The sequence below is a fragment of the Rhinolophus sinicus genome, linkage group LG09 (genome assembly GCF_036562045.2).
Source record: "Rhinolophus sinicus isolate RSC01 linkage group LG09, ASM3656204v1, whole genome shotgun sequence".
Taxonomy (NCBI): domain Eukaryota; kingdom Metazoa; phylum Chordata; class Mammalia; order Chiroptera; family Rhinolophidae; genus Rhinolophus; species Rhinolophus sinicus.
The window spans coordinates 89010777-89029639 of NC_133758.1; the positions used below are offsets into that span (position 1 = coordinate 89010777).

Genomic DNA, 18863 nt, shown 5'->3' on the forward strand with positions numbered 1-18863 from the left:
GTTGAGTTCACTTTTTTTTTTTTTGAGTTCACTCTTGAACTTTGTATCAGACAGCAGTACTCTATTTGAATGAAGATGCCCTCTGGTGGCTGAACATATTGGACTGCAGTTTAGGTCAAAGGGGAGAGCTTCAAAGATAGAAAATTGACAGCCTGGGAAAAGTTAGTTGGAAGAGCCGGCATAGGAGACAAGAAGGAACTATCAGAAAGGTAGGAAAGAAACCTGGGAAAGATGGTTTTGTAGATATTTGATGATATGAAATTGAGAGAGGCCATTGAATTCAGTTAAATGTAGGCTACAGATTACTGTAGAGTCCTGTCAACGAACAGACAGAAAGACAATTCAGGGCCAGTTGGTGAGACCTCAGAGATCATGAATCAGGAGCCACTGGTGTCCCTTATCTCCGGAGTTTAACTGTGATGGAAAAAGTGCTAGTGCTTTTCCTTGACCAAAGGCCTCTCTCTTAGTTCTCCTTTCTGCAGGACAGATTCATTCAGAAGCCCGGAACCATATGACCTAGTGTCCTGTGTTTGTTTGGGTGTGGTCCAGAGTTGGTGGTTATGACAGTAGTGTTCATGCCCCTTCCTCCCCATCCCCTTCCCTCTTTCACCTGGTCCTGAAGGCAGAGAGGGGAAGGCAGTAACAAATCTTTGGGTAAGATACTGATGAGGGTGAAACAATGGAAATTTGAGACAGGATTTGGGGTGTACCTATGCAGAATAAAGCTAGAATTTAGGGACACCTGGGGACTTTTTGGTACCAAGGCATGCTTAGCTCTGGAAGTGAGGGGGATTAATGAGTCAGTTACTGAGTAACCCATTCAGGCCAAATTTCTCATTCAGCTCCTGATTCTGAGAAGAGTCTTTGAAGGTGTTGGGGTGCGGGAGCTCGTGCCTTCTGGCTTAAGCCTCCCACTCTGGTTGTGTTCCTTTTGCTCATTTTGCTGGTCTGAGATTTGCCTGAAAACGTTTTGCAATTATGCGCTGTGTAAGCACTTCAGAGATGAAGACTTGCCGTTCTAGAATCTCGCTCCCTTGCAAGAGGTGTACGAGGCTGCTTTCTGGACACCGTGCTTTCCAAGTGTGGCTGAACATTCAGCTCAGTCCAGTTCAAAGTAAGGCAAGGGGTACAAAGCTGAATGACACAGTCCAGTAGAGGAGACACATGTATAAACAATATGGTGTAAATAATTTAGTCATAACTTTTAGTGCACAAATCTCCAAGAAAAGTGGAGAGGATGGGAGGTGACCTCTGAGCAGAGATTTGTAGGAAGATTAGGAGTTCACCTAGAGGTTGAGTTGAGAGGATTCAAACCAAAGGAAAGACGGTGCAGAGGTCCCAAGTTGACACATATGCTTGCGTGTTAGAAGCTCTAAGGCTCTTGCACCTGATGAATGTGAAGTGTGTAGTCAGGCAGGAGCCAGGAGGCAGGAGAGGAAGAACAAGGAGCAGACAGAGGCCTGCTCAAAAGCAGTCTTCTCTGCTGAACTAAGGAGTCTGACTTGATTCTGCAAGCCGTGTGAAGCTGTGAAGAAATTTAAACAAGTATGTGATGCGACCACATTTTTCAGTCTGTCATTGAGCGGATACCACAGAGGGCATATGTAGGGAGGTAGAAGCTGAAAGGGGGGAGAAGAGTTAAAGGGCCATTGCCATAGACCAGATAAATGATGATATGAGCGTGAGTCGGTAGCAGCAGCAGAAACAGAAACAGAGAAGAGCGATATGAGAAATAATCAGGAGAAAAATTGAGAGGTGTTAGTAATTTTACTTTTGATGTGTAACTTTAGATTTTGATGAAAGGAGAAAGAAAAGGCATAAGGGAATGTGATACTTAGGTTTTCCAGTATGGTAATGGTGTCACTAATTAGTCAGCTTTGGCTGTGAGAATGCTGCAAAACAAATAACCCCCAAATCTTGATGGTTAAACAATAAACATTTATTTCTCACTTTTGGATATGCAGGATTGCAAGTCAGCTGTGGTGGCTATGCACCAGCTCGCAGGTCAGGCTCAGGTCTGCTTCATGTGCTTTTTCGTTTCAGGGCCCATGCCAGAGGATGCAGCTTCTCCCAGATGTGTGCTGTTCCCTGGTGGCTAGAGAACAAGTGGAAACAGGCTATACCTCTTGAATGCTCTGACTGGGATCGAAAGGAACCCGAAGGAAGGATTTCCTAGGAAGTAAGTAAGAAAGAAAGAAATTACTTAATTTTGCATATATGGGAAGGCACACCCCTCCATTCCACTGTATGGTCACTTGGCAAAGGGCACGAGCTTAATCCTATTACAAGTAGAGCCCTCCAGAAGCCATCACGCTAAATAACAGAATATGTGTGTAATGTGAAGATATAATGTGTCTAGTTTAAACATATTAAGTTTAAATTGACATCTAAGTTGACCTTTGAATAGTTGGGCCAAGAAAATCATCAGAGCTGGACTCAGGAACTTGTTGGTCACTGGGTGTAAGTAATAAATGAAGCCATGGAAATAGACAGGATTGCTTTGTCAGAGTGAAAAGAGGAAAAGAGTTATTGATGGAGCCCTGAGAAGCACCAATGTGCTATGTATGACGATGAGCAAATACATAATCTGAGAAGGAATGGTTAGAGGGCTAGTTGAAAAACTTGGAGAGAGAATGGTGGTCCTGAAAGTAAAATAGAGAAGAGAGTTACAAGAAGGAGGAAGTGGGAATGAACGGTCCAGTGGCTCTCAGATTTAAATTGGACTTGATGGAGAATGACTGCAAAGAAGGAGAGGGCTGAAGGGATTAAGAGGTACAAATTGGTAGTTACAAAATAGTCACAGGGGTGTAAACTATAGCATAGAGAATATATAGTTAATAATATTGTAATAACGAAGTATGGTGCCAGGTGAGTACTAGACTAAATCAGGGGATCACTTTGTAAATTACATAAATGTCCAACCACTATGCTGTACACCTGAAAGTAATATAAAGTAATATTGAATGTTAACTGTATTTGAAAATAAAAAAAGTAAATTAATGTAAAAAAGACCCCACGGAATTGCAGATTGATGCTCATAGAATCACCAGGGAGACAGCGGGATAATGTAAATAAAACCCAGGGTATGGTTCCTGGCATATGTCGGGCACTCAGTAAATGGCAGTCATTATTATCCTACTGAAAACTGTTGCACTTTGAGATATTACCACCACTTTAATATAAAATTTGATGTTTGACCATTTTGCTTTGCATTTTATCAAAACCATTTTATTATTAGAGCCAGAAAAAGCAGGAAATATTGCGTCATTTTTTTATGGCATAAACCTTGAAGTTAATTATGGTGTAATTCTGGTGTAGTTGTTTTTATTAAGTTGATGTTAAAAAGGGGAATTGAGAGAGTTGTTGCATCCCTTTGATATCTCTTATTTAAAAGACGTCTAATCTCAGACATTGTTATCATTCTGAGATTTGGGCTGAAGTAGCCCTTTGTTCCCTGCCTGTATAAATCATCTTGTTTTGAAGTTCTGTCTTAATATTGCTAAATCAGGATAAAAGCTGGAAAAACATGTGTTTCAAAATATGCAGGTACTTTAGGTTATGGAGATGAAATATGTGTTTGCAGACTCATTTTCAGTTTTCAGGTAACCATAGAGCTTGCAGCCTTTGTCTTCATAATTTCGTCCATGATTCAGAGTCCCAATGTTCTTTCTGGTTGAAAGCATGTACTGTATTTCACTTTGTTAACAGAACATTGGTTATCAAGTTCTTTGTCTTTAGTGATTCTGCTTTAGGGAATTGTCAATTAATAATCCCTATGGGAACCATCATGAAAAATTTCTGTAATTAGATTATAATGCAAAGGTTTGCTTATTCACAATATTTTTAAAAAATTTAATTATGATCTCTGGGCAATGACCACCATCTTTCTGTCTTTTACATTGAATTGCCTTTTTAATGCTGAATTTCTTCCATTTCTCTTATTGTGTTCATTCTCTTTTTAAACGTTTGTGAGTATAATTGAAACTGCCCTACCTTTGAGAACCCTCTATCCTCACTTAGCAAAGTAAATGAAATATGGATAAAAAGACTGAGCATATAAATTACCTCTAAAAAAGAAAATGCGTGCTACATAAAGCTTTTTGGTTCCCTTTACTTTTTTTTTTTTTAATCCTGAGCTTGATGGCTGTTTTTTCTTTCTAGTCCAGTGATCTTGTTATTAAAGCATTCTTGTAAAGGTAATTTAGCACACATGCCTTATGGTTATTAACCAAGTTTTACTACATTCAAATACCAAATCACTTTGCAAATGATATTTCCTTCTTTCCACTAGCAAAATAGTTTGGGGTGTGGAGGGGCTAGGGGGGTTCTTTGTTGTTCCGAGTGACATTTAAGAATTTTGCAAAAGTAGTAAAAATGGATTTGGATCTTTTAAAACAAGTATTCATAAGTATAAAAATGATGCCACTCTGAGTGTAGATTCTCATAAATCAATGACATTAAAAGCATTTGTAGAACAATTTATATGAAAAATGATATAATTAATACAATTGAGTCAACCCTTGACCTAGAAGAAAGGTTATGAGGGTGTAGCAGAGAAGAAATGCACCAAAACGCTTTGGTTCAAACCCATAAACACTGTGGACTTCAAATCTTGGAAGTGCACTGGACAAAAGATCCTTTTAAATTGTTAATATCTTTGAAAACTATAATGCATTATACAGTTGTTATTTGTGAAGTAGGTTAAGTTTTTTAAACCTCAGATGACATCATATTTAATCATACAAAAATGGGGTAAAAGAATTTTAGAACTGGAAGGCACTTTAGACGTCATCTCACCCGACTCCCTCATTATGCAGGGGAGGGTTCTGAGGCCAGGGTAGTCTTCAGGCTGGTGCCCAAGGTCCTACAACATGCAAATCCAAGTTATACTGAAGTCAAGGCAGAAGGCTCATACGTGCTTTGTAAGTTTTCTGTCACTTTTAGGGAAAAGATAGGTACAATGCAGTACTGTGTACGAAGTATATAATTTGGCCTGAAGCTTAGGCAAGACCACAGCTGGGTATCTCATAAAAACAGTTTTCTGTTTTCAGTTGGAGTTTGGGTAAAAGATAATGGCATTCATGCATTTTAAGACAGGTTCATTTTAGGACAGAGTTTTGTAGAACTCAAAATGAAGCTCTTTCTTTTTGTCTTCTCCCCAGCCCCAACATAATTCAAACTTTCAACTCCTTCCTTCTTCTTCCCCTTCAGAAAAAGAGAATGATACAAATGAACCAAACCAAATCAACCAACAGAGCTAATTATAGTTAGAAGAATTATCAGTCTACTTCAGATGAATTCTAATTTTAATTTCTTCTGGTTTTCAGGAAAATTGTTTAATATCAATGTTTCTTTTTTAGGTCAGCCCATTCAAAGTCTTTTAAAAAATATATTTCCTGGAGAGAAATATAGGTTATTGCTTTATACTATTCATTTCAGTTCGGATCAGGTAGATTTGGGGAAAAGCAGAAGGCAGGGGACTGCGTTCTACTGTGATTATCATTGATGATGAGTTTCTATGTGTATTAAGTTGCACCATACACAACATTTAGAAACAGAATGATTTCTGAAAGGATTCTCAACATGAGTAAAATCTGAAAAATCGGTACAAATTCTATTCTCCTTATGGATAATAACACTTATATTTTATGCCAGTAAGGCTGATTGCAGCTGTATTCTAAGAGTGTATTTTAGAGAAGGGTAATATTTTAAACAGAAGAATGTATGAGAATCATGCCCTTATTGTTTTTAGGTTTTTTTTTGTGTGTGTGATTAAAGCAAATTAAAGGAAAGAAAGAGGGTGGATGAGCCAGCTTTTTCTCCCTGTTCCCCAATATTATATCATTAAAATTAGAGAGGTTTAACAGAAACAGTGATTCCGTTTTTCAGTGTTGCTTCGCTTAGTGTCGTTTCCTGATTGACTACTACAGGAATTGAAGACTCTTGCAAATATACAAAAAACAAAAAGAAAAAAAAAGAAAAAAAGAAATTCCACTGCTGTTTTATATCCTAGGTCAAGTGTCTCATAGTATCTGGTAAGAGTTGAATATCTAGACAGAAGGTGTCAAGTCATTATCATAAAAAGCTCTTAGGCACCCTGTGTCATAGAACAAAGTGTCAGACCATTCCCATTACTAGGTGCCTGTGGTGCTGTTCTTAAATAATCAGGCCCATTCAGATAGAGATTTTAAGGTCCTTGATCGTCTTTTTATTTCACGAGCAGTGGTTTTTTAAGGCTAAATGACACAAGATAGAATGTTTTTGAAGTCAGGTTTAGAAGAGAATTTGATATATCCCAAAGCTGGCCTGATTCTTTCTCTTTTCTACCCAAAGTCAGATGAGAGTTCAGCTTGATATCGATAGCCTTGTACTTGGGCATCTGGAGACAAGGAACATGGACTCCAGCTCCACAGTCCAGCCTAGGAGGGCCTGAGAGCTCATATAAATGGGGATCCAGTTTAGGATGGCATCCTAAACCCTACAGGGTGGAATCAGGTGACGTTTTCCTCGCCTTACTTTGACCTTTCAGCCTCAAATATGAGTGCCCAGAGACATTTGTTTTTCTTTTTTAAACTTAAAAAAATTTTTTTATATTAGTTTCAGGTGTACAAAACAACATATGATTAGACACTTACATCCCCCACAAAGCGATAACCGCCCCCCCACAAGTCTGCTATCCCTCTGACATCATATACACCTGTTACAATACCATTGACTCTATTCCTTATGCTGTACTTTCCATCCCGTGACCATATGTATATATAGTTGATATTGTTCAAAGTTTTTAAGAGCATGAAAATCGAGTAAGTGAAGAGAGCCAAGATAACACTGCAACTATGCTATATATGTGTGTACTTTTTCTAAAGTGCCTTTTTCAGAGTCTCAATTAGAAAATGTGCTTTACTGCCTTACTCTGCATGTGCCCCCAATAAACTCCAAGAGATTATGGGCAGAGTACAACTTTGAGATTAGAAGAGCTTGCTCTTTAAAGAGCTATTTTTAGCTGGGAGAGTGTAGGCCTCAAAATGCCTGGCAGGAATGTCCTACAGTGCCCATCTAAATTGGAGGTTTGATTCCAGGCGAAAGTCTCAGCCACCTCCTCCATTTGCTCCAGAAAAGAATGCTTCTGCTGATGGTTACTGCTATGTTGGGGAGTGGGGGGAGGTTACCGGCAGCATTCCCTATGGGAACACAACCTGGAGTCCTCTTATGTACAGCAGACATTGTGTCTGGGCCCCAGACGGACCAGAGTGGAAACCACAGAGCTTGAAGTGTCCAATAGTTATGCTCCAGGAAAGGACTCCCGAGACACATTAAAAATCACGATTCTATATTGATGCCACCAGCTTGGGCTCCTGAGATGAATTTCAACCCACCTTTTACAGATTCATATTGAACTGTCATCCTGCAAAGTGTGCACCATTCCAGGCCAGGCTCTGGGGAAGAGCAGGCTTCGACAGGTAACAGGTGAGGTTGGGGGAAGAAAAATGCCCTCAGCAGCGCTGGGACTTGTGGACTGAGTTTGGGCGCGCTGAGGTGGCGCTGGCAGTTCCTTGGTACCAGAAGGACCTGGTTCAGAGATCTCACTAGATATGAGCCGAGCTGGTCTGAGGGTTGTGTGCCGAAGAGAAGAAAGGGACAAGGTTTGAGAGGGAATGGCCGGGATGAGGTAGATACACAGAGATGGAGAGAGTCAGAAATCCTGAGACACACAGAAGAAGGAAGACGCCAGAGACAGTCTTGGAGCACAAGAAAGACGGAGAAAGGAGATAGGAAAACTATATATATATATACTGAGAGACAGCAAAGGAAAGATTGAGAGAGACAGAGACAGAGACAGACAGCGAGAGTCAGAGCAAAGAGGCCAAGACTGCAAGATACTAGCTAGTTGAGTAGGAAGTGTCAGAGAAAGGGAGGTGGCAAAGCGTCCCCCTGCATCCCCTCTCCACCACCCGTTGCCCCCCCCCCCCCCGCCCCGCCTCACCCCACTCCTCTCGCTCGGCCCAGCCCGCAGCTAGGAGTCAGCACGCAAGGTCGCCCAGTCCTCTCCGCCGTCGCTCGCTGAATGGCTGAAGGTCCGCAGCACCCCCGCCTGGGGCCTTGCAGCTACAGGTCCGCGGCGCCCAGCGTCCGCGCGGGAGGCAGGCCAGGAACCTTGCACGGTCCTGCGCCCATCCCCGCGCTGACGCACCGCCCCGCTACGCTCCCCGCCACTCCTCTGGCGCTCGCAATCCTCCTCACGCCCCCGGGGGAGGGGGCGCAGCGGCCACCAGAGATACCGCAGGAGCCAGTTCTCCCTGCGGGCCCAGCCCGCCGAGAGCCTGGGAGCGGGATCTATTTACACGAGACTATCAATTAGTCTCTGAGGCACCGTTTACCCACGTGCCAATGTAACTGCCTGTGTCCGGGAGGTGGGCGCACCCAGCGCCGACCTAAGAAGAGAGCACCACGGGGTCTGCGCCCCGAACCCCAGCGCACTCCAGAGTGTACCCCAGTGACTGGGCAGGACCACGGACAGCGCCTGCGACTCTGCTCCGGAGTAGCTTCCCGGCTTCCCGGCTTCCCAGTGTCGCGGGGAGAGGTACAGCTGCTCCGTGCACCAGGAACCTCCAGGTTCTCGCCACCCCACCCCTCTCTCAGATATTCGGACCACCTACAACTGCCGCGTAGCTTTTTTCTTCCAAAAGGCCAGTGTCTTATCTCTCAAGTTCAAGTTCCAAGGACTTGCCCAGTCTCCTCCCCTAAGTCATCTCTACCATCCTTCGGCAGCCTCGGGAAGCCGGGAGCCCTGGACTGCTCATCGCAGAGCCAGCGCTTGCAGTCCCAGTCCGTCAGGCGCAATAACCCGGCGCATTCACCTCCCTCCCTCCCTCCCTTTCTTCCTCTCCTTCCCCCTTCCTCTCTTGCCCCTTAAGTTTCCTGCACCGTGAACCTAACTGCTAAGCCTAGGCTCCTGCGGAACCCATCCTGAGCGCGCCCGGGCACTGGGACGCTGACTCCATCGAGGCTGGACGAGGCAGCGGGACTGGTCCGCGCCCGAGCACGGAGACAAAGTGCCAAGGAGGGCATGTCCGGGGTGCTGGAGACGCCAGGCCCTAGTAGCTCCTCCATGGAGTCTGCCCAGAGTGATTTCTGCTCACCGGATTCGCCCCCAGTTTTGTGCGGTACGTACGCCTGGCCTCCACAGTCCCGGAGGGGATACCATGGGGCGGAGTGGTGGGGCACCAGGAAGGGGAGGAGGAGAGGGCAGCTGGTCCGGGGACAGAGTGCGTTTGGCAGGTGACCCTCACAGACCCGGGTAGACTTCCACTCTAGAAGTTAGCACTGGCTGTGCCACTTGGTTTGAAAAAAGTAGTGCCAGAGGTGTATGTATGTGTGTGTGTGTGTGTGTGTGTGTGTGTGTGTGTGGCCGTGCGCGCGCCTATCTCTGTATGTGCAGGGGGCTCGAATGGGTAAACTGAGCCCGGTTTTCTTGTTTGCAAATTACATTCCATTTCCCCACCCCCACCCCACCGAATAAGTGCAGATGCCCAGCACCTAATCCTGGTCAGCTCTACCTACCCCTTTCTCTTCCCTCACCCCCCCTCGCTCAATCGCTCTCCCTCGCTCTCCCTCTCTTTCTCTCCATCTCTCTCTGCTGGTGTGTACGTGTGTGAGCACTGCCAGGGCTGGCAAAGAACCAGCCGCCGCCTTTAGTCCGAGCCGCCCAGCCATCTAACACTAGGGCAGGTTTCGCTGCCAGAGGCGCTTGGGCTCCGAACCAGTCTGCACGCGCCTTTGTGCCCTGCCACTTCCTGTCTCCACCGCCCGGGAACTCGCACCCGAAGACCGAAGGGCGCAAGGAGCCCTTCATCTTTCCAACCTATTGCCTACCTGCCTGTGGACCGAGCGCTCACTGGTTTCGGGCGCTGGATTTACACGCTTTTCAAATTTTCCTCCCCCTCCCCCCGCCTCCAGATTTTTTTGTCCACCCCTACCCGCCACGACCCCCTTTTCCCGCTTGGTCGCTAAGCCTAACCTTGCCCGCGTGGTCATGGGATGTCTAATTTCATTTGTATCTAGGCTGCTGAGAGCGCTCCTTGCTCTGTAAAGTGGATGTCAGGTGGATCTATGTTTTTGAAGGAACAAAGACTCAGCGAAGGCACCGCCAGGGAAGTTTGAGACGCGGGAGGATGCAGGCTGCGTGCTGGTACGTGCTTCTCCTCTTGCAGCCCACCGTCTACTTGGTAAGTCGCTGCCAATCCCGCGCCCCCGCAATCCCACCCTGGCTGCGAGGCCAGGCAAGTGGGGGCGCGCAGGAGGAGGGTGAGCCCGCCAGTTCAGCGAGAGCAGCGTTCCTAGCAACTGTGTTGGAACAACTTTGGCAAGCTGGTCTCCAGATCCCTACGGGATTTTCCGGGGTTCCCATCCCAGTTTCCTGCCTCAGTCCCCCCCTCTCCTGCGTGTGATTCTGAACAGTGTCTAGGGCACCCTAGATACCCAGAAACTGAGGAGATGCGGGGACGGGATGCTTTATGACAGGAACGAGCAAAGAGAAAGAAGGGTTGGAAGACATGAACTCTCATTGATTCACCCACAGAGTTTAAACGAAAGGAAATGGAGGTGGAGAGTGGGAAGCACGAATCTGCCCAGGTCTGTGACTTTGAAAGTGAATCCACCCACTTAGCTCCCCAGTTTGGAGATGTGCAAATAAAGAAGTGCTGGTAACTTAGTCCGACTTGTAGGGTTCAGACAGGACAAGTTTAACTATTAGGAGCATCACAAACGATCAGATCGAGTTAGGTCAGAGATGCTCAGGCAACCATGTAGTGGCTTCCCCTCCCTCTCTTCCCAATCTCTCCTTTCCACCAAATAACGTAACCCCAGTTCCAGTGCCAGAACCCTATTAAGGAACGACAGACCTTGTTGTCAGGGAGGGAACGCTAAGCAAAGCCGCCTTACCAGTCCTCTCCGAGCCGTTTCCACCGGTTTGGACTTCGCACATTGTTGGCTGGGCGTGGGGGTGGCGAGAAACGCTTTTATTGTGGTGGCTGTGGACTCCGCGCGGAACCAAGACGGAGAGTGCAATTTCTCGGGTCTAGCTTCAGGGAGGGCTAGGGACACTCGCACCCTGCTGGTGAAGTTGTGCTCAGTGTACGGACCTCCATTAACCCAACTGTGGGCCGCAGGAGCGCACTGAGGGCTCAGAGTGTTCTAACGGGACAAGGAGCGCTGAGGTGGCCTTAGATATCTGATGGGGTTGGATAAACGGGATGGGGGGGGGGTGCTGTTCCTTAATCTCAAGGGCTTCAGAACCCACAGGTCTGGGAACCAAAGGGTTGCCATCCCTGCAATTGCCCTGGTGCATATGACCACAGGGCTGCTAGTTGTGTGAACTCTCTGTGTGTTAATGAGTGTGTAAGCACACGTGTGTGTGTGAATATGTATGTGAGGGTGTGTGCGTTTAACGGGTATCAGCTTCAATCCAAGAACTCTCAATGTTGCTTGTTTTTGCACCTTTATCGTCTGACCATGGCAGCAGTGGACGCCAGAGGGCGCTGCACGTCAGTGTCCTCGCCTACAGGACACCTTGGGGTAAACAGGTGAAAGCCGGGGCAGCCAATCCAAAAGAACAGCCTTTCTGACTCTGTCACCGAAGTCTGTGCCTTCCCTGGCTGGAACGCAGACGGAATGCAAACAGTGTCCTTCCCATTTCCCATCTTCAATCCTTCTGGCCCTTACCTGCGCCCAGTAAACTTACTGACATTGAGAGCCCAGTGAGGAAGGGCAGAAAGTTTGGCCAGAGGAAATACAGAAATTGTTTATTGAAAGAAAGGGGAGGAACCGCCAAGTGACAGTCACAGAGGAGGAATATTCACCATTCCTTCGATCCCGGAAACCCTCCTGCCCCTCTCATTCTGCATATCTTCACGCACGACCTGAACTTCAGGATTTAGGACTGTTCTTACGTCCTTGGACTGTTTCTCTCTCTCTCTCTCTCTCTCTCTCTCTCTCTCTCTCTCTCTCTCTCTCTCTCTCTCTCTCTCTCTCTCTCTCTCTCACACACACACACACACACACACACACACACACACACACACACACGGCAAAGGCCCATGGCTGTGGTTCAGTTTATTGCTTGGGGCAAGTATTTCGATATTCTGGAAAATAATCTACCAAAAGCAGAAGTGAAATCAATACGTTGTGTTAAATTTTAAATGTGTTTGTTGGCAGTTAAACCGTTTTCCACTCATTACAACAACAGTGCTGGATTTATTCTAATGCGCTGCGTTCTGAACAACAAGCGCATTAATTCTCCTTTAATTGTAAACTGGGAGCATTTGAAAACCATTCAGTGTGCAAATTATGCTGATTCAATTACCGTTTAGTTACAGACTTCATTACCTGAATGCCTTTTGGCAATACAGAGAAAGGAGACAATTTTTTCAGTTTCACTCAAAACAATAGCAAATGTGAACAATAAAATAGAGAAGGCAATTTAGAAGTCCATTCTTTTCTCTCCTATCTAAAGTTGTTTTGTGTGTTGGGGATTAGAATCCACATGAACCACAAAAACAAAGGCTGGTGGCTGTGACCCAAGGCAGTATTTCCAGGGATTGCAATCCCATGGTTATTTGCCAGCAGAATCCCGAGCTGTTTTCCTGGAGGAGCAGGACGCTGACTTTTACCATGGAAATGAATTTAAAAGGGTGAATTGGGTCGTTCAGGACAGTTTTTGTTTTAGGTAAATCAAGAAATGGAGAGCCTCGATTAAAGCTCTAGGGCAATGAGATAGACCGAGAAATGATCAACATTTCTTTCTCCACCTATGTTTACTAAACACCAGATACAGTAACTGAATTAATCATTTATTTGTAGCTGCATCCAGAACATCCCAGGCCTTTGAAAGCAACTGCAAGTTTGTCAGGAGCTGATTCAAGTTGCAGTCCAAGAAGGCAGGAGTAGGAAAACTATTATTTGATTTTATTTGATTTTCCCCACTTGAATTGACCCAAGCCAGGTAGGATTTTAATGAGTAATATTTTGTCTTTCTGAGCTCATACCACAAGTTTAGTGAGGGGGCATTCAATTTATGCATTGCTTCCTAACCATACCACAGTATGCCTTTCCCTTTAAGCTCCTGGAAACCCAGTTATGTTTCCCAAGGAGTAATCGCCACAGTATGTCCAGGGAGCAAGATTGGTTTAGGTATCCCCTGTATAAAAATATTAGGTTTCTGCTTGTAAATACCTTAAATACTCCCAAGTTTGGGAATATTTTTTTTGATGGGAACTATCCAGCAGATCAGTGCTCCATATTTAAGCCACAATTGCCTTCCTGTATTTGGGTGAATGTTTTCAAGGTATATTTCTTGGCCCAAGGTTCTTTGAATGCCCGTTCTAGGTTGAGTCTTGTTGTGCTTACTGAGAGATGGGTCTGTCCTATTTCAAACTAGAAGCTTATTTTAGTACTACAGTGGGAAGTTAATTAGGACTGTGTCTGCAAAGTTACCTTCTGAAGCATGTTAGCTAGGATACTGAAAAATCACCACAGGGCTATCTCCAGTCATAAATTGGAGTTATTAAGTCATAAGTGGGAAATTATTTTTTTTTTTAAATACAAGCAAGGAAATCGTCTGTTTACTGAATATTGTGTATTGCAGATTTAAAAGTCTGAATTCAGCAGGGGAGGAATCTATGACATAAAAATACTTGTTTAAAAAAAAGTCCTGCAATTTTTAGTCTCCTGTCAGTTCTGGACTGGTCACAGGATATTTTCAGCATGATATAATGGGGTAACGGGACTATAGCATTTTCACTGAATTGAAGCACACACTGGATATACTAGGGAAATGTCATTTCTGGCTCTGAAGAATTTATACCTAAATTGAGTTATTCTCAGTGGGTCAAGCTGCAGGATAGGCCAGGGCACATAGGGAGAGCATCTCCCAGTAGAAAGCAGAGGTGCCCTGCTTGGGGGTTTACCTGTGGCAATTCTCAGAGTCGTGAACTGAGTTTAATGAGTGCTCCCTGGGCATGTCAACAAAAAAGTTACACAGAAATCTAGTGCAGGAAATCTGGCAAGGAGTTGAATGATGTTATTGTTCATACACCTGCTCTTCTAATGAGAAGAAACAGGCTCTCACCCTCCAATTTAGGTCCCACTGGTTCTGCTAGGAATTGAAATTGCTAATAATCTGGTTGCTTTTTTTTTTTTTTTTTTTTAAACAATATTGGCAAGAATTGAAAATTCTTTCTAATCTTTGGGCTTAATAAACATACCAAATAATCTATTCTCTTGAATTTAGGGTGTCCTTAAAATGTGAATTCCACACGAATTGCTTAATAGAGATTAAAGAGTGATTAATATATTCATGGAATACTACCTCTGCACCGTTTGGAGCCAGACCGTTTGGGTGAATTCCACTCATTGTGAAGGTGGCTGTTAGGTAATGTGGAAGCTGGGGGAAAGCAGCAGGAGAGAAGCCACTAATATCTATTCTTTGGACTAGGTATGTGTACTTCCCATCCTTTGAAATTTAAGCCAGCTGCCCACTGACAATTTTAATCAGTTTGAGCTTATACCGAGAAGGAAAACAGCACATTAACTACCTCAGAGTGGCTATTCAGTGTTCTCTAGGAAGGCCAGTTCCTGGGGGCAGTACTGAAATTCCCCCACCTCCTGCATTTATTTCCTGACTCTTCTTGTCCAGATCAACCTTTCCACTGTAGGATTAAACCTAGATTTTTGAAGGAGCCTGAGGCACAGCTGCACAACACAAGAATTTTCAGTCCCAAGACATGTTTCCAGGGCTCTGTGGGAGGAAAAGTTGCTGCTATCCCAGGCATTTTCCTGAAATGCCCAACTCTCCGTTGACCAGGAAAGCAGCTCTCTGGGTGTGTGGTCACCTTCTTCCTCCCTTCTGGGAGGCTTTTCATGGTCTGGGGCCTTCTAGTGATAGCTTCGGGGAAACTGTCTTCAGTATTAGAAGGAGAGAACCAGAATTGCTCCAACTTTTTCAGCGGTTTTCCCCCTGAAAGCCATTTAAGTTTGTGGCTCCTCTTTGTGCAATGTTGATTTCTATTTGGCTTTGAATTGTTGACGGCTATTTCCTCCTTAATGAAAGTGTTGTCTGGGTGAAAAATATATCCGGTGGCAGGGAAATTGGTTTATTTTTTTTTGAAATAGGTGCCCAATGTCCTACTTTTTTATCTGAGGGGAGATTTTTTGCAGACTACAAAAATTGACAGCATTGTCCAGGTAATAACCATCGTGGGCAATATTTTCAAAAGGACATTTGAGTGATGAAAGCATTTGGATAGTATCTTTCCAAATAGGCAATTTTCTGTCTTGAGGTTCTTTGATTTTTATAGGGGGTGGGGCCACACCCCTATAAAGGGGGCCACACATTGGCAAAGGGAAGGCTTCCCCGTTTTGCCCAGTCCTTAAATCTGAGGTACTTGTCAGTTTCTCTTGGAATTAGGGGTCTGAAGAGCCCCCAGTGTTTGGCTGTCGCGGCATAATATTAAAGGTCAAAAGACAATCCGGGGAATAAGGAATAACATTCTTCTTGCACTTCTCCGTCCATAAAGAGAGTCAGTGTAAACTCTGAAAGTTCGCCTGCTCTTAAGTGGTGAGTTAGAAAGTGTGCATTCTTTCTGATTTTTTTTTTTTCCCAAAGAAAGTACCTAGCTTTGATCTGAGTCAGGAAAGTTCTCTTAAAGCAACCACATCTTTTAGGAGCTTCAGATTTCATTCTAAGACCTTAGCATTCCTCGCCATTTTAAATAGTGGGAGGCGGGCGAGTCAGCGGGCGTGGCGCCGTCGGGTCAGCGGCTTCCTGGAGCAGACGGATGGCTAAGCGGGTCTGCTCTCTTGCCTTCCCCTGCATTCTCCTAAACACCATTCGTCTGGTCCCGCTGCTTGTTTGCAGAATTTGCGGTCTTGATTTATCTGCTACTTAAGCGCCCGACCAGCTCTCTCTCTCTTCCCCCCGCCCCCCCTATGTCAGCACTAACTCCTCCCGGAGCTTGGTAAACACGGCGCGCGCATTTTTCTGCTGCGGATTGGCATGTTGACGACTACACTAGAAGGAATGTGACAATAAAGTGGGAAACCAAAGCTTGGCAAGCACTTAATCAAGGATAAAAAGGTTCCGCTGTAAGGATGTCACTCAATTTATTGTGAAAGTCGAATGAATTACGTTTAATGAAAGTGCTCCCCAGATGAATATTACCAGCAATTTCCTGAGTTGGCTCTGTCAGCTCGAGATGAGGAAATGCCAACACAGATCAGAAAAGAGCGCCCATCTCAATTACCATGCAAGCTTTCCAAGAGCGGCTTTTTATTGAGATTATATATATATATATATATATATATATATATATATATATATATATATATATGCGGTTTCTTCATGGCCCTCCGCGCGCTCAGGAGCGCGTTTGCGTATTTTCCAAGTTTGACGTCTGCCCTCCCGGGTTGCTGGCTGTTGTTTAAACTTCTGATGAACGCATTGCGTTTCTGCTGCGGGCTGAAAACCTAATTACCTCCACTGTAAACAGCCTTCCCTAGTATATTTTATTTACTACGTTGGTGGGGGCTGGCCAGGGGTGGGGCGGAGAGAATTCCCTTGCTCGGGTTCCCTTTGTTATAGAAAGTTCCTTGGGCATCTGGCGAGGAGTTCCGGAGGGTGGAAAGCGAAGTGGCGCATAGAGCGGGGGCCTTGGGATACTGCGCACCGTGGGGTCCCAGGAGCAGCGAGAATGTAGCGCTTGTTTCTCCATCCGTAGCTAGAGAAAAGCCTTCTCTTGTTCCTACTTCCGTTAAATTAATGAGGGTATTTTACTTGTTCAAGCCGAAAATACGATGGGGAGGGGGCTACACAGGCCTCAGCCAGTGCGCATCGCCTCATCTGCATGAGAATGGAGAACCAAGAGGCTTTTCTGGTGCTGTTTCTTTCTCCCACAATAAGACAAATTGCTGCTTAGAAAAACCGAGTGTTTCCTTAGAAACTGGTTCGTGGGGGCTCTGCGCGTCCCTGCTGAACCTGACTCCCACCGGGTTTCGCCCATCATCACCGCCACCCTAATGGATTCTGACTGGAAGGATCCCAGGCAGCCACAGCAAAGGGCACAGAAGGAGGCTGGGCACCCTCACCCCATCAGTGGGAGGGGGCGTCCTTCTGACACATCTTGCTCTAAGTCTCAGACCCCCCTCCCCACCCATTGATTTTAAAGGTCATTTCAAGTCGTCTTCTACAATTAGGAGCGAGAAACTTTCTTCCACATTGGCTTCATGCCCCCGACTCCGAAACTCAGCCCTCTGACCCAAGCTGCGGAGTGTTTGGGCAGGGAAGTTTCCCAGTTGGAGTCGCCGGCGCCACAGCTGCGCGATCCATTGTCCACTTTGAGCCTCAGGTGACCTCGAGCAGTTCCAATTGGTTTAAGAAAACAGGTGCAGCCGTCTTTTGTCTGGACCCTAAGCCATCGCACGAAAGAGTTTCTTCTGGGGAACTTTTCGTCGATGCCGCCGAGCTTCGGTGCTCCATGGGCAACAGGCAGAACTGCAGCAGTTCTCTGGAGGGAGGTCGCGGACACCGAGATTGAATATGGGGCAGTGACGGGCGACAGGGACGGCCTGGGCCGTCTGAGCTATTCTTCAGGACCACGGACAGCACCACAGGCCTGCCCCTCCAGGTGTCCGCAGCCGGGCCCCCTTCCCTGGATGGGCTCCGTTCCTCTAGATGGAAAGTTGGCGCTTTCCGTAGATACCTACCTATTGCCCAGTCAAGACTGTAACGACCCTGCTTCCCCACCCAGACTTTTGGGAGCAGTAAACTCCGATCGCTAGGTCCTCAATGTTTGCTGCCATCCGAACCTCTGGTTTGGACCCTCCCCCCACCCCACCCCCCTCTTATACCCCCTCCACGGTTGCGGTATCACGTGACGACCACTGAGTTCATCCTGAGGGGAGGTGAAGCCTCCCCCGACCGCATTTCCTCGCACAGTTCATTAAATCTATCCTTCCTCCCAGACAGAAACATGAATCACGTAATGTAGAGCTGTGTCCTTAAAGTAAAAGCCTCGTTTGACAGATAAGGAAATTGAGGTACGGAGAGGGGAATCAACTTTTCTCGCAAGAGTAAAACCTAGTGGTGAGAAGTGATTCCTGCCCTATATCCTACCTGTGGGGAACAAGGCTGGAGCCCCCAAGACGCCCACCAGCATTAGGCGCCTTTACAAAGCGGCACGGGGTGGGGAATCCTAATTATTACGAGTTTCTAAAGGACCGGTAATTATTCATGGGGGCAGGACAAACCACGGCCCCCGCCAAGGGAATCGATACATTTGCTATCGAAAGTGCCTGGCTCGCCTTTAATGCAGACGAATTGGGATGCAGCCTCATTATTTTCCGTGGTTAGGCTCCCCTGCGTGGGGCCCGATGCAGCGTGGAATCTGTCATCATTAGACCGAGATGGGTTGGGGGAAGTTTCTCCTTACTTAGCAAAGCAAACAACCCTCCAACCCCCTGAAAAACACCCAAAACACTCAAAAGCAACCATTATCCCGCCTCCCTTCTCTCCACCCCCGCCCCCCCTCCGTCTCCTGGCTCCGGCTGCTGTTGCACACTCCCCCGGGGCCTCTCAGAGCACTCTAGAGCGGACACTGCGGTCACCTAAAGTGCGCAGTAGTTTCTCCTTGGAGGCGGTCACACGGTTGATTTGGTCCAGAAATAATCCGGAGAGTACCGAGCTTTGGCGCTAGGGGTTCTCTGTGTCAAAGGCGAAGATTGGCTGGGAAGTTATGTCCGTTTCTCTTGCCTTAGTTTAAGAGTCAGTCTTTTCAGGACACTCGATTCTGCAAATCCCTGCAGTATTAAAG

At 46.0% G+C, this 18863-nt stretch overlaps 1 protein-coding gene and 1 long non-coding RNA gene across 3 annotated transcripts in view; one reads left to right on the top strand and one right to left on the bottom strand.

Annotated features, from left to right (window-relative positions):
• Nucleotides 1-1917: 1917 nt before the first annotated feature.
• LOC141573204 (uncharacterized) lies at nucleotides 1918-8106 on the bottom strand. The gene is made up of 2 exons (XR_012498880.1): nucleotides 7985-8106; nucleotides 1918-2172 (listed from the first exon to the last, which is right to left on the bottom strand). It is a non-coding gene; the product is annotated as an uncharacterized LOC141573204 (long non-coding RNA).
• NXPH1 (neurexophilin 1) overlaps nucleotides 7582-18863 on the top strand; it is a 280036-nt gene continuing 268754 nt past the window's right edge. The window contains exons 1-2 of one of the 2 annotated variants that reach the window (XM_019729790.2): nucleotides 7582-9164; nucleotides 10063-10226. In XM_019729790.2, the coding sequence (XP_019585349.1) occupies nucleotides 10173-10226 (54 nt within the window). In that variant the 5' untranslated portion in view covers nucleotides 7582-9164; nucleotides 10063-10172. Of the gene's footprint in view, nucleotides 9165-9610; nucleotides 10227-18863 lie in introns of those variants that run through there. The other variant, XM_074340770.1, reaches the window with a different exon arrangement.